Here is a 14,234-nt window from a genome sequence, read left to right as displayed (position 1 = left end):
TTTGGCTCCGCCTGAAAATGAGCCGTGCTACTGAGCTTGGCTCCGCCAGGGATGGCGTTGTGCTTCTGACCTTGCTCCACCCGGAACGGAGCCATGCTACTAAGTTTGGTTCCACCTAAAATGGAGCCGTGCGCTATTGGCTTTGGCTCCATCTAGTGTGAAGCCAAACAAAAGGTTATTTTGTGAAATCTTTTCAGAACCAGGTTATTTTGTGAGATCTTTCCAGATTTAAATTAATTTTATCAAAATCGACGCGGAGCACAGGGATTTGGTTGTGTGTGCTTTGGCCCGTACATGATCCTGTAACGATCTACTTCTTCGCCAGCACTTCTTAATGGATTTTGAACGACTCTGGTGCCGGAGTTTTAAATACGAACTACCTAATATGTCTCGCATGCCAAAATGTACTACACAAAGTTTGATCGAGTATGCCCGTCCTGGGCCGTTGGATCACAATATATTGACTTTCCAAAATAATCAGATGTGCCATTAAATGACCCAAATTATTCTAAGTGGTCTTGAAGTGCCACTGTAGAACTATTATTGCTCCATTGAGCTAATATAATCCAGGATTCTATTATTTGGCTGTGTGTGTCGTTCTCAATGTTCTTCTCCTACCGTGCACTCTTTCACGATGCGATATGAACACTTACTAGAAAAACTTAATTGACGACAAGCGCGCACATTGCCGAGCAAATGACAAAGCCAGTGTCAACCATTTGAGCTGTGTGTGAGATTATGCTCTCCATGTTCTAGTTTGATTCCTCTTTTTATATTTATTTTTACACTATATTCCAACTTGAACTGAAAACACAGAATATGTCACCTACCATCAAAGAAAAACATATTATATGGATAGATCATGCACGGATGTTCTGAAGGTCCGCCTCGTCCTATAAGTAGACTTCCAACACACCAAGTTTTCTTCATCCATCTACAATCTAATCCCTGCTCCACTCTGTAGCGGGCTATCACTACCATGGCTAGCAAGCTTGCCGCTTTGGCTCTGCTAGTAGCATTGCTTGGTTGTGTGGCCCACACGTGCCAAGCGGGCTACGGGTTTCCTTACCCGTCATCGGCACCCAAAAAGAGTTCTTCACCTGCTGCCCCGATGCTCAACTATGCTCACTACTACAGGACTTGCAAAGGAGCGGAGAAGATCGTCAGGGACGTTGTGCAGGAGGAGATCAAACGCAACCGCGGCATCGGTGCGGGCCTCATCCGTCTCTTCTTTCACGACTGCTTCGTCCAGGTATATTAATTATATATAGCATGACGGTCTAACACTTGTAACCTGGGTAACATTATTACTGTATATGTGCCCTCAAATGAAACTGGGGTAGAAGTTAACAATTTGGCATGACGATATATATCTACTTTTCAGGGTTGTGATGCATCGGTCCTCCTTGACAAGACTCCGGCCAATGAATCGACAGAGAAGTTCGGCCTCCCTAACATAGGCAGTCTCCGCGGCTTTGAAGTGATTGATAAGATCAAGACAAAGCTCGAGGCAAAGTGCAAGGGTGTCGTCTCATGCGCAGACATTGTCGCATTTGCTGGACGTGACGCCACCTACTTCCTCAGTAACAAGAAGGTATACTTTGAAATGCCGGCTGGCCGCTACGATGGACGCGTCTCTTCTGCGAGCGAGACCCTCTTCAACCTTCCCCCTCCTTTCGCCAACATCACGGTGCTCGAGGCTATGTTTGCAGCCAAGGGGCTCAACCTCGATGAGATGGTCACCCTATCCGGCGCGCACACTGTCGGTATCTCCCACTGCTCGTCCTTCGGTGACCGTCTCCCGCGAAATGCCTCAGACCCAATGGCCATGAACCCTAGGTTTGCCAGCTCGGTGACAAGGAAGTGCAAGAGCGCTAGCTCTACGGTGGATCAAGACTTCAAGACCCCTAATAAGTTGGACAACCAATACTACAAGAATGTGCTTAACCATGAAGTGTTGTTCACGTCGGACGCTGCACTTGAGTCATCCAAGACAAAGAGATTGGTGAAGCAGAATTTGATCCCGAATGTGTGGGAAACAAAGTTCAAGCAAGCCATGAGGAAGATGGGCAGCATCGCGGTGAAGACCAAAGCTAATGGGGAGATCAGAAAGAACTGCCGGCTCATCAACTAGCAATTGTTCGTTCAATGAGGAAATCCAGACTTCGTGCTTCAATCACCGTGGCTCTTGATCACACCGGAAAACGATCAGAATTACGACATGTTTTTGTTTGTCCTATTTTGAAATTTCTGTAAATTTTTCATTAAAGCTTTCATTCATTCTTGTGCGTCAGATGATTTTACTGAAATTTTGTTGGTGTACTGCTATTATTTATGAGATCTTCAGGGGTTTTTTAACGGCATTTCCCCTTTTTTCACTAAACATTCTTGGTCATACTCATCACCCCACAACTGGAGTTTCTGGAAGCGAGTTTGTAGCACATGTCAAACCCTAATTAAAGGTGCACGTGACCACATTCACGTATATTAGAAGAAGGATTCAGCTAAAGAATCGTTTGCAGTACGGTTGATATTATGGAATTGTACGGAACGGTATGATGATGTCTTGCTAGCTAATGCTGATTCCTCAACCGGGAACCGATCATACTAAGCTCGTGATTTTTGTATGTTCTTTAAGACCAATTTTCATGTCTATTGTCCACGATCAAAGGAGCAGAGGCCGCCCGCCGGGTATTTCCCTTCTTGGTGCGTCTGCCGGCCAGCCGTGTCCGAGGAGGTGCTGCAGAGCACGCTCGACTACGCGCGCCGACTGTGCCCCGCTGCACACCGGCGCGCATTGCCACATCCCCGACACGCTAGTCGCGCACTGCTCCCGCAACAAGCACGCCGGCGGCAAGCAAAGCGGCGCCTTGGTGTGTGTGCAAGCCGGGCTTGTCTGACACGTGCACCATGGAGGGCAGTGCCACGATCCAGACTCGTTGCTCGCGCACTGCTCGTCGCCTTCAATATCTACTTCCAAGCCAAAAAAGACACCGCCTGCGACTTCGCCGGCACCGCTGCCCTATCCTCCGCGGATCCAAGTACATATTCTCACCGTCGTGCTCTCGATCCCACAACTCTAGGTCCCCGATCTCACACACCGTGTACATGCAATTGTTGTAACTTTTGCAGGCTCCAAAACATGCAAATACCCTGTAGCGGACACCACCCTAAATCAGGCAGTAGGGAAGATGCCGCTATGGTTTTTGGTTATCGCTTAGACAGTACTCTTCATAGCAAAGAATTCTGTTAAATAAAAAAAGAGTAGCAAGGAAACAAAGTAAATCATTTGAATTTATTTTCAGAAACATTCACTTGTTTGGACCTTTTTTTGTGAAAAAAAAAATCGGCATCCCAGCTAGATTGTGCTAATGCAAGTGTATCGTCTAGGCAGAACAAAATTCTTTGCAAGTTCAATTGCATATTATGAGATCAAAATATTTTTTGATGATTGATGCCATCTGTTTACATTACTACAACATGTACGGATGTTGTAAGTCATGCGCGCTGAACACCGGCTTAGCTGCGCGGTGAAGTGAACTTTTAACCACGAACCAGCAATAACTCGATCCACCAGTCAACTGACAAAGTACGGGTTCAGGCGGTCCGTCCTCCACCTCACACCTTTCCAACGCACCACAACTTCATCAGGGAAACCCTAGGCTCCTGCGCCGCCACCTCCGATTGGGGACAAAGGTGATGATAGAGCCAGCAGCGCCGGCGTCGCGGCCACGACGAGCTCCGACCATAGGACCATGGCCTTCCCGCCCATATCTCCTCCCTCCATCACACCTCCTTAGCCGCTGTTTCCCACCGCGGATCAAGGGCCACACCGAGCTGTCATGCCATCTTCCCTCGATGCAGTTCGCCGCCCTGAGTCCTTCCGCGACGGAGGACTAGCCTTTGCAGCCTAGGTCCACCAGCTGCTCCTTCATTAGCACTAATAATCCTTCAGGAGCTCGATGTACTTGAGTCGCCATTGCACTACTCGATGAGCTGCTTGCTATGGTCAATATTGCCACCGGCCGCATCGCCTCTCTCTTCTTCCTCCTCCTCGTTCTTGATTGGAAAGAGGACATCAGTGATATCCGGTGGTGACAGCCAAATACCCTCAGGCAGCACAAGCTGGTCTCACCGTCCATGCTCCAAGTAAGAATATGAAGATTCTATTGCTCAACATCCAGGAGACCCAAAACAATTATAGGTGTGTTAACAAGAACGAGGTGATAACTTTGTTTCTTTCTGTCTACATGTTCCACTTCAGGGTAGTCGTTTCTTGCCCACGAGGTGTTCGGCTTATTTCACGAGTCACTAGAGCGGTCTTCGTTAGCATGGATAGAGTGACGACATCGGTATGAGGTAAGAGATGCTAAGCTCTTGACGTGTCTCCTTTTCGCGCAGAGTTGGATTATTATAGATATGCATTATTGAGTGTGTATTTGCTAATAGGCTAACTCTGTCACAACATGGGAGTGAGAATGTCTGATCATACCCTAAATATATGGTTCATGTCATCGCACATCGATAGATAAGTGATAGCAAACACTGATACCGAGCATTTCGAGCAAGGCAAACTGCGATGCGGCTTATGATGGTGGCAGGGCGAAGTGATGTGGCGGCTAGAGATGAAGACGAGGCGGTGAAAGGACGAGATGTTGTCCGGAGGGGGTGAATAGGTTTTTTTTTTTAAAAAAAAATTACGGATTTGGCTTGTACTAATGCGGAATTAAACTAACATTTATTTTACAAGCATAAAATCTAAATATGCTAGGATCAACTAAGTGCAACAACAACAATTCAAGCTAAGCAAGATAGGCACAAGATATATGAACACAAGATAGAGAAAGAAATATGTATATCAAGCACGATGGCTATCACAAGAAAAGTAAACCCGAGTATAGAGATAACCGAGACATGTCGAGACGGCGATGTATTCATGTGTTCCCCCACACGAGGTGAGGTCTCCCGAACGACACGAAGGCTCAACTTCTTCTCCAAATCAATACCACGAAGGACAAAGGTCTTTTCCTTATGGTTAGTTTTTTCTCTACTCCGGAGATGGCAAGCTCCACAACCACTTCACAACCTCCATGAAGGAGAAACCTGGGCCTCTTCACGAAGAGGTCACCGGCGCACCAACTGCCAAGCCAACTAGGAGGTAACCCTTCCAAGCGTAAAAAGCTTACGGTTTCTCACTCGAACTAATCACAATGGAGAGCTCAACACTTACGCAAGGATGCAAAAGCAAGAACACTAAGGGTGCTCTAATCATTCACACTAAAATCCCACCAGAGCAACAAATGCTATGGAGAAATTAGGGAGGAAGAACAAAGGAGGAAATCAATAAATGACTCCAAGATCTAGATCCGAAGGGTTCCCCTCACTTAGAGGAGGAATTGTTAGGGGAGTTGTACATCTAGATCTCCTCTTTCAAATCCCTCAAGAATATGCAAACAATATGGGAGGGATGGAGAGCAAGAAAGTTTTTGAGGTTTAACAATGGAGTATGAGAGAGAGAGAGAGAGAGCAAAAATAACGGTTGACCTTACCTCCTCAAGGAGGAAGAAAGGCTATTTATAGTTCAAAGGATAAAACTAGCCATTTGGAAGATTTATGGGACCCAAACCGGCAGTAAAACCGGCGGTGCCGGTTCTCTCGCCGGAATTGATCGACGCACTGACTTGCCAATCGGAAACCTAGCCGGTTTCATGACCAGCGCCGAAACCTGGTCGGTCTGCCGGTCCTCCTGCCAGAAATAAACCGGTTAGGCGGAACAACGCACTCGTACGCGTTTCGACGAAACCGAGACCGGTTCGGCGTGCCAGAAATTTTCGGCGGGAGGGTCGGTGCCGCCGATTTCTGAGCCAATTTCGCCAGAACCCCTCAAACAACAGTTTTCTCGAAAGAACTAAAGTTTCCCGAAGTCCGATTAAGATGAAACCAATTTTGTTGGAAAGATAACGATGAATATAACCCCAACAAAATATTTTGACATGATTTTAGAGAGGAAGCCATTCAACGTCACGAAACTATAAAGACGTCCAAACACGAAAATACAATAGAAGATGCGTACGGATTCCGTTTTCGATGGACTTGGGCTAGTTGAAAAGCTAGCAAGAAGCTCAAGAACCTCACACAGAAACATCAAGAAACAACAAAAATATAGGGATTCAAAGTATGCAAAGGATTTAGTTTTCTAAGACGATGCAATCAAATTACCCAACCGAAAGCTCCTCTGATATTGCGGCTATCTATCCTATAACCCTATCTCCCAATAACCACCTTGAGAGCGGTAAAAGGAAAACCTAGTAAGGCCACACCTTTTCCTTGCACATCCCGTTTGATGTTGATGATGACGCTTCATGCTTCATTCAAGCCAGAATTCCCACTTGATCACTGTTGCTTCATGAAGAACATGATTGCTCCTCCATACACCACTATGGGAAGCTACCCTGAAGCACATATTCACAAGTCCATTATCACCAAATGGACGACAAGCTTCAAGCATAAGTTCTCGAGATACATAACCCATATTGACAACACAAACACACATATATGATGGATTAGCTCATGAAGCATAATTGACAAAACTTACCCAACCAAAAGATCACATGATCCAAAATGGTACATTCTTTATGCTTCATGTGTTTACCAACTTTAATTCAATCTTCACTCTTAGTCTTGGTCAATCTTGTATCTCATCATGCTCTATCATAACATCTTGATGTATATAGAGAACTCTTCATTTGATTGCATACTATAAACCATAGTCATCCATAGCTCAACTCATGAGACTAACATGAGACCGGCTTAGAGCCATATCTTGAAATCTTCTCCTGAAACCAAACACTCAATATCACAATGCCAATGCCCAAGGTATATCTTTAGGGTCGTGTTGAGTGTCCCTCGAGGGATCAAAGCTTTCAATCCCCCACCTCCAGGTCTTGACACGTGTCCTACCAGGATCACTCATGGGTACATGAAAAATCAACGTGAAAAAGCAAGCCCTCTCCCTGTGTCGTCCTTCCTCGACTTGCAAATGCACCCACCGACACACACCTTCACCACCGCCTCCGCTCAGAGATCCGGCCAAATACCTCGCCGGCGCGCAGAATCGCCGACCGCAGATTGAAGTATCTCGTCTCCTAGTAGCTAGCATCACCTTCCACTGAATGCAGCATCGTCGGCCACCACTTGCAGCACGTTTCTCCTCCTTGTAGTAGCATCGCCGACCGTCGCAAGTAGCACCATCGCTCGCCGTTCATAGCCCCGCTAACAGCCGCTTGTAGCAAGTTGCTCCGGCTGCCAGCGCTGCTACCCAGGTAGGAAGCATCGCAGTTCATCGCTAGTAGCATGGCAGGTCGCCGCATGTAGCACCGCCGACCGCCGTATGTAGCAGGGCTTGTAGCACATGGAATGATGAGGGCAGCATCACCTCCATCGCTGGTAGCAGCGCCAGGACCCACTCGTAAAGCGCAAACCACCGTTAGCAGCACCGCCGCCCCAACCACTTGCAGCCTCCACACTCCTACCATGCAACGACGCTGTCACTTAGCACCGGTGTTCGACAGCAACGCGACTCCACCATAAAAACAACCTCCGTGCGGCGAAGCCGCGGAGGGTAGCGTTGAGGCGTGACCGAGGACAAGGTTGCTCGTCACTAGTCGTTGATGCCCCGCTCGAGCTTGGGGACAGCCTCAACGCTGCTACGCGTCCACGCTGGTAGCACCGAGCCTCGACGCTGCAAGAAGCTCCGCCTCCGACCGGAAATAGTGATTTCGTGCCCTGGCAACATCGGTCGTCGATGTTTGTAGCATCGCTGTCATGCCCTGGCAGCACCGGGCCTCGAGGCTGCGAGCAGCGCCGCCTCCGGATGGCACTAGTGATGTCGTGCTCTAGCGGCATCAGGGGTCATCGTTGGTAGCAGAGTCATCATGGCCTGGAAGCACCAGGACTCGAGGGTGCGAGTGGCGCGGTGTCCGGCTAGTAGCACTAATAACGTGCCCTGGCAGCATCAGACATCAACACCGGTAGTGCCGCTGCACTGCAATTGTAGTAGGGCCGGTTAGCAGCTGTGTCAGAAACGCCGGAAACCACTAGCAGTAGCGCCAAAAACCTTTTGCAACAACGCCATCGTAGGTTCACCGTCGCCGTATCTATTCTAAGGTCTCAGCCGCGGCTGCACCAGCAATGGTGACAGCTTGCCGTGGGGTTTTGAGAAGGGAATGAGATTTCATGCGAGCCTACAAAGGAGAGGGTCGGGATTTGGGTCGCCAGCGTGTGGCTTGGGCGGCGGAAGCGCATGGCTGGACAACGGCGACGCTTGGCGGTCGGGGAGAACACGGGCAAGGAAAATAGGATGGGAAGAGAGACGTGCGGTGAAAGAGAAGGTGCGGTGGGGAAGGAAAAGATTTTTAAAGGTGTGGTTGGTGGGGCCACACATGACATGGTGTGACGCCCCGGAACCGGTACCATGAGGATCCCAGCGACCCCGACGAAATCCGCACGATATCGATTCTGAGACGCCCTCCGACACGACGTGCTCGACGAATCACACACGTGATGCCAGAGGAATTAACACGAGCGGTAACATTACAACAGGATTACAATAGAGCCCACAAGAAACATATATTACAACAACAACTCCAACGAGCCAAGATACAAATATACAAGATCTGAATCATACAGAAGATCAAATACGTCCGAGTACGGACAAGATACAAATTGGACTAAGAGTCCTGAAGATAACTGATACGTCTCAAACGTATCTATAATATCTTATGTTCCATGCTAGTTATATGACAATACTCACATGTTTTAAATACACTTTATATCATTTTGATGCATTTTCCGGCACTAACCTATTAACAAGGTGCCGAAGCGCCAGTTCCTGTTTTCTGCTGTTTTTGGTTTTAGAAATCCTACACAGGAAATATTCTCGGAATTGGACGAAACAAAAGCCCGCGGTCTTATTTTGAACGGAGCCTTCCAGAAGTCCGAAGAGGAGACGAAGAGGGGCGACGAGGCGGCCACACCCTAGGGGGGCGCGGCCCCACCTCTGGGCGCGCCGCCCTATGGGGTGGGCCCCTCAGGCGCCTCCCGACTCTGCACCTTCGCCTATAAATTCCCTCCGTCGCGAAAACCCTATTACCGAGAGCCACAATACGAGAAAAGTTCCAGTGACGCCGCCGCCAATCCCATGTCGGGGGATTCAGGAGATCGCCTCCGGCACCCTGCCGGAGAGGGGAATCATCACCGGAGGGCTCTACATCACCATGCCCGCCTCCGGATTGATGCGTGAGTAGTTCATCCTTGGACTATGGGTCCATAGCAGTAGCTAGATGGTTGTATTCTCCTCTTGTGCTATCATGTTTACATCTTGTGAGCTGCCTATCATGATCAAGATCATCTATTCGTAATGCTACATGTTGCGTTTGTTGGGATCCGATGAATATTGAATACTATGTCAAGTTGATTATCAATCTATCATATATGTGTTGTTTATGTTCTTGCATGCTCTCCGTTGCTAGTAGAGGCTTTGGCCAAGTTGATACTTGTGACTCCAAGAGGGAGTATTTATGCTCGATAGTGGCTTCATGCCTCCATTGAATCTGGGACAAGGATGAGTAAAGTTCTAAGGTTGTGGATGTGTTGTTGCCACTAGGGATAAAACATCAATGCTTTGTCTAAGGATATTTGTGTTGATACATTACGCACCATACTTAATGCAATTGTCTGTTGTTTGCAACTTAATACTGGAAGGGGTGCGGATGCTAACCCGAAGGTGGACTTTTTAGGCATAGATGCATGCTGGATAGCGGTCTATGTTCTTTATCGTAATGCCCTGATTAAATCTCATAGTAGTCATCATGATATATGTATGTGCATCTCTATTTGTCAATTGCCCAACTGTAATTTGTTCACCCAACATGCTAGTTATCTTATTGGAGAGACACCACTAGTGAACTGTGGACCCCGGTCCATTCTTTTACATCTGAAATACAATCTACTGCAATCTCTGTTCTCTGTTGTTTTCTACAAGGAAACATCATTCTCCACACCATATGTTTAATCCTTTGTTTTCAGCAAGCCGATGAGATTGACAACCTCACTGTTAAGTTGGGGCAAAGTATTTTGATTGTGTTGTGCAGATTCCACGTTGGCGCCGGAATCCCTGGTGTTGCGTCGCACTACACTCCTTCGCCAACAACCTTCACGTGGCCTTCATCTCCTACTGGTTCGATAACCTTGGTTTGTTTCTGATGGAAAACTTGCTGCTGTACGCATCACACCTTCCTCTTGGGGTTCCCAACGGACGTGTGCTTTACCGTCACAAGCAGCTCTTTTTCTGGCGCCGTTGCCGGGGAGATCAAGACACGCTGCAAGGGGAGTCTCTCACATCCAATCTCTTTACTTTGATTATTATCTTGCTTTACTTTACTTTATTTTCTGTTTTGTTTGCTTCTTATATCAAAAACACAAAAAAATTAGTTACTTGCTTTACTTTATTTTATTTAGTTTGCTTTACTTGTCTTTATTACTGTTAAAATGAATACTCCTGAGAACACCAAGTTGTGTGACTTCACTAGCACCAATAATAATGATTTTATATGCACTCCTATTGCTCCACCTGCGACTACAGCAGAATTTTATGAAATTAAACCTGCTTTACTAAATCTTGTTATGAGAGAGCAATTTTCTGGTGTTAGTACTGATGATGCTGCTGCCCATCTTAATAATTTTGTTGAACTTTGTGAAATGCAAAAGTATAAGGATGTAGATGGGAATATTATAAAACTGAAATTGTTTCCTTTCTCCTTAAGAGGAAGAGCTAAAGATTGGTTGCTATCTTTGCCTAAGAATAGTATTGATTCATGGACTAAATGTAAATATGCTTTAATTGGTAGATATTATCCTCCTGCTAAAATTATATCTTTGAGAAGTAGCATTATGAATTTTAAGCAATTGGATAATGAACATGTTGCTCAAGCATGGGAAAGAATGAAATCTTTGGTGAAGAATTGCCCAACCCATGGACTAACTACTTGGATGATCATCCAAACCTTCTATGCAGGATTAAATTTTTCTTCGAGGAACCTATTGGATTCAGCTGCTGGAGGTACTTTTATGTCCATCACTTTGGGTGCCGCAACAAAACTTCTTGATGATATGATGATCAATTACTCTGAATGGCACACCGAAAGGACTCCGCAAGGTAAGAAGGTAAATTCTGTTGAAGAAACCTCCTTCTTGAGTGATAAGATTGATGTTCTTATGTCTATGATTGTTAATGGTAGATCTAATGTTGATCCTAATAATGTTCCTTTAGCTTCATTGGTTGCTCAAGAAGATCATGTTGATGTGAACTTCATTAAAAATAGTAATTTCAACAACAATGCTTATAGGAATAATTTTGGTAACAACTATAGGCCATATCCTTCTAATAATGGTAATGGTTATGGTAATTCTTACAACAATAGTAGGAGTGCACCCTCTGGTCTTGAAGCCATGCTTAAAGAATTTATTAGTACACAAACTGCTTTTAATAAATCTGTTGAAGAAAAGCTTGGTAAAATTGATATTCTTGCTTCTAAGGTTGATAGTCTTGCTGCCGATGTTGATCTTTTAAAACTGAAAGTTATGCCTAATGAAGATAAATATATTAAGTCATTTGCTACAGCAAACGCCATACAAGTTTGAATTAATGACAATATTAGATTGATGGCTGAATTGCATGCTAGGTGGGAAAGAGAAGAAAAAGAAAAACTTGCTAAATAGAATAATGTAGCTAAAGTTTGGACTATTACCACCACTAGTAATGATGATGCTACACATGTTGCTAAACCTCCTACTATCAATGGTAAAATAATTGGTGTTGGCAATGTTTCTACTCCTAGTACAAAGCGTGCAAAATTGCCTGAAACTGCTGAAACTGTTTGTGATAAAAGTGCTGAAATTTTTCAGAATGATGTAGATCATAATGGTTTAGATTTTGATAGTTGTCATATCTCTGAAGTTATTAAGTTCTTGCAAAAACTTGCTAGAAGTCCTAATGCTAGTGCTATAAATTTAGCCTTTACAAAACATATTACAAATGCTCTCATTAAAGCTAGAGAAGATAAATTAAAACTTGAAGCTTCTATTCCTAGGAAGTTGGAAGATGGTTGGGAGCCCATCATTAAGATGAAGGTCAATGATTTTGATTGTAATGCTTTATGTGATCTTGGTGCAAGTATTTCTGTTATGCCTAAGAAACTCTATGATATGCTTGACTTGCCACCATTGAAAAATTGTTATTTGGATGTTAATCTTGCTGATAATTCTATAAAGAAACCTTTGGGGAGGATTGATAATGTTCACATTACGGTTAACAATAACCTTGTCCCCGTTGATTTTGTTGTCTTGGATATTGAATGCAATGCATCTTGTCCTATTATTTTGGGAAGACCCTTTCTTCGAACTGTTGGTGCTATTATTGATATGAAGGAAGGAAATATTAAGTATCAGTTCCCTCTCAAGAAAGGTATGGAACACTTCCCTAGAAATAGAATGAAGTTGCCTTTTGATTCTATCATTAGAACAAATTATGATGTCGATGCTTCTTCTCTTGATAATACTTGATTTGCACTTTCTGCGCCTAGCTGAAAGGCGTTAAAGAAAAGCACTTCTTGGGAGATAACCCATGTATGTTTTTACTACTGTTTTGTTGTGTCTTGGAAGTTGTTACTACTGTAGCAACCTCTCCTTATCATATTGTTGTGCCAAGTAAAGTCTCTAATAGTAAAGTTGATACTAGATTTGGATTGTTGCGCAGAAACAGATTTCTACCTGTCACGAATTTGAGTAGATCTCTCTGTAGGAAACTCGTAAAATGCTGAAAATTTACATGCGTGATCCTCAGATATGTACGCAACTTTCATTAGTTTTGATCTTTTTCATCTGAGCCTGTTAAGTGCCTCTAAAAAATTCGTCTTTACGGACTGTTCTGTTTTGACAGATTCTGCCTTTTATTTCGCATTGCCTCTTTTACTGTGTTGAGTGGATTTCTTTGTTCCATTAACTTTCAGTAGCTTTGGGTAATGTCCAGAAGTGTTAAGAATGATTGTGTCCCCTCTGAACATGTGAATTTTTGATTATGCACTGACCCTCTAATGAGTTTGTTTTGAGTTTGGTGTGGAGGAAGTTTTCAAGGGTCAAGAGAGGAGGATGATATACTATGATCAAGAAGAGTGAAAAGTCTAAGCTTGGGGATGCCCCCGTGGTTCATCCCTGCATATTTCAAGAAGACTCAAGCATCTAAGCTTGGGGATGCCCAAGGCATCCCCTTCTTCATCGACAACTTATCAGGTCACCTCTAGTGAAACTATATTTTTATTCCGTCACATCTTATGTGCTTTACTTGGAGCGTCTGTTTGTTTTTGTTTTTGTTTATGTTTGAATAAAATTGGATCCTAGCATTCCTTGTATTGGAGAAAGACACGCTCCGCTTTTTCATATGAACACTGGTGTTCGTAGTTCTATTTTAATGTTCATGGCGGAGTTGAAAACCGCTTCGTTGATTGCTATTTGGTTGGAAACAGAAAATGCTTCATGTGGTAAATGGTATATGTCTTGAATAATTTGATACTTGGCAATTGTTTTGAGCTCTCATAGATCATGTTTAAGCTCTTGCATCATGTAGTTTAAACCTATTAGTGGAGAACTACTGTAGAGCTTGTTGAAATTTGGATTGCATGATTGATCTCTCTAAGGTCTAGATATTTTCTGGTAAAAGTGTTTGAGCAACAAGGAGACAGTGTAGAGTCTTATAATGCTTGCAATATGTTCTTATGTAAGTTTTGTTGTACCGGTTCATACTTGTGTTTGCTTCAAACAACCTTGCTAGCCAAAGCCTTGTACTGAGAGGAAATGCTTCTCGTGCATCCAAAAACCTTGAGCCAAAACTCATGCCATTTGTGTCCACCATAACTACCTACTATGTGGTATTTCTCTGCCATTCCAAAGTAAATTGCTTGTGTGCTACCTTTAAAAATTTCATTCCTTGTCTTTGCAATACATAGCTCATGGGAAAATAGCTTAAAAACTATTGTGGTATTGAATATGTCGCTTATGTATCTTATTTCTTATAAGTTGCTTGTTGAGCGGTAACCATGTTTATGGGGACGCCATCAACTTTTTACACCTTTGTTGAATATCATGTGAGTTGCTATGCATGTTCGTCTTGTCTGAAGTAA

The 14,234-nt window shown here is 44.4% G+C and overlaps 1 protein-coding gene across 1 annotated transcript; it reads left to right on the top strand.

The window, feature by feature from the left end:
- Positions 1–979: 979 nt before the first annotated feature.
- LOC124656344 (peroxidase 2-like) lies at positions 980–2,134 on the top strand. The gene is made up of 2 exons (XM_047195106.1): positions 980–1,252; positions 1,385–2,134. The coding sequence occupies exons 1-2, from the start codon at positions 980–982 to the stop codon at positions 2,132–2,134; spliced, it is 1,023 nt and encodes a 340-aa protein (XP_047051062.1).
- Positions 2,135–14,234: the final 12,100 nt, after the last annotated feature.

Source organism: Lolium rigidum, chromosome 5, assembly GCF_022539505.1.
Source record: "Lolium rigidum isolate FL_2022 chromosome 5, APGP_CSIRO_Lrig_0.1, whole genome shotgun sequence".
Classification (NCBI taxonomy): Eukaryota; Viridiplantae; Streptophyta; class Magnoliopsida; order Poales; family Poaceae; genus Lolium; species Lolium rigidum.
The sequence above is the reverse complement of the archived record's forward strand: the minus strand, read 5'-3'. Positions and strand labels throughout refer to the sequence as shown.

Excerpts from the sequence above, each read along its gene's own strand:
- LOC124656344 (XM_047195106.1), top strand. The coding sequence starts at position 980 with ATGGCTAGCAAGCTTGCCGCTTTGGCTCTGCTAGTAGCATTGCTTGGT. Across the intron at positions 1,253-1,384 it reads TTCACGACTGCTTCGTCCAG|GGTTGTGATGCATCGGTCCT; the intron begins GTATATTAATTA and ends TCTACTTTTCAG.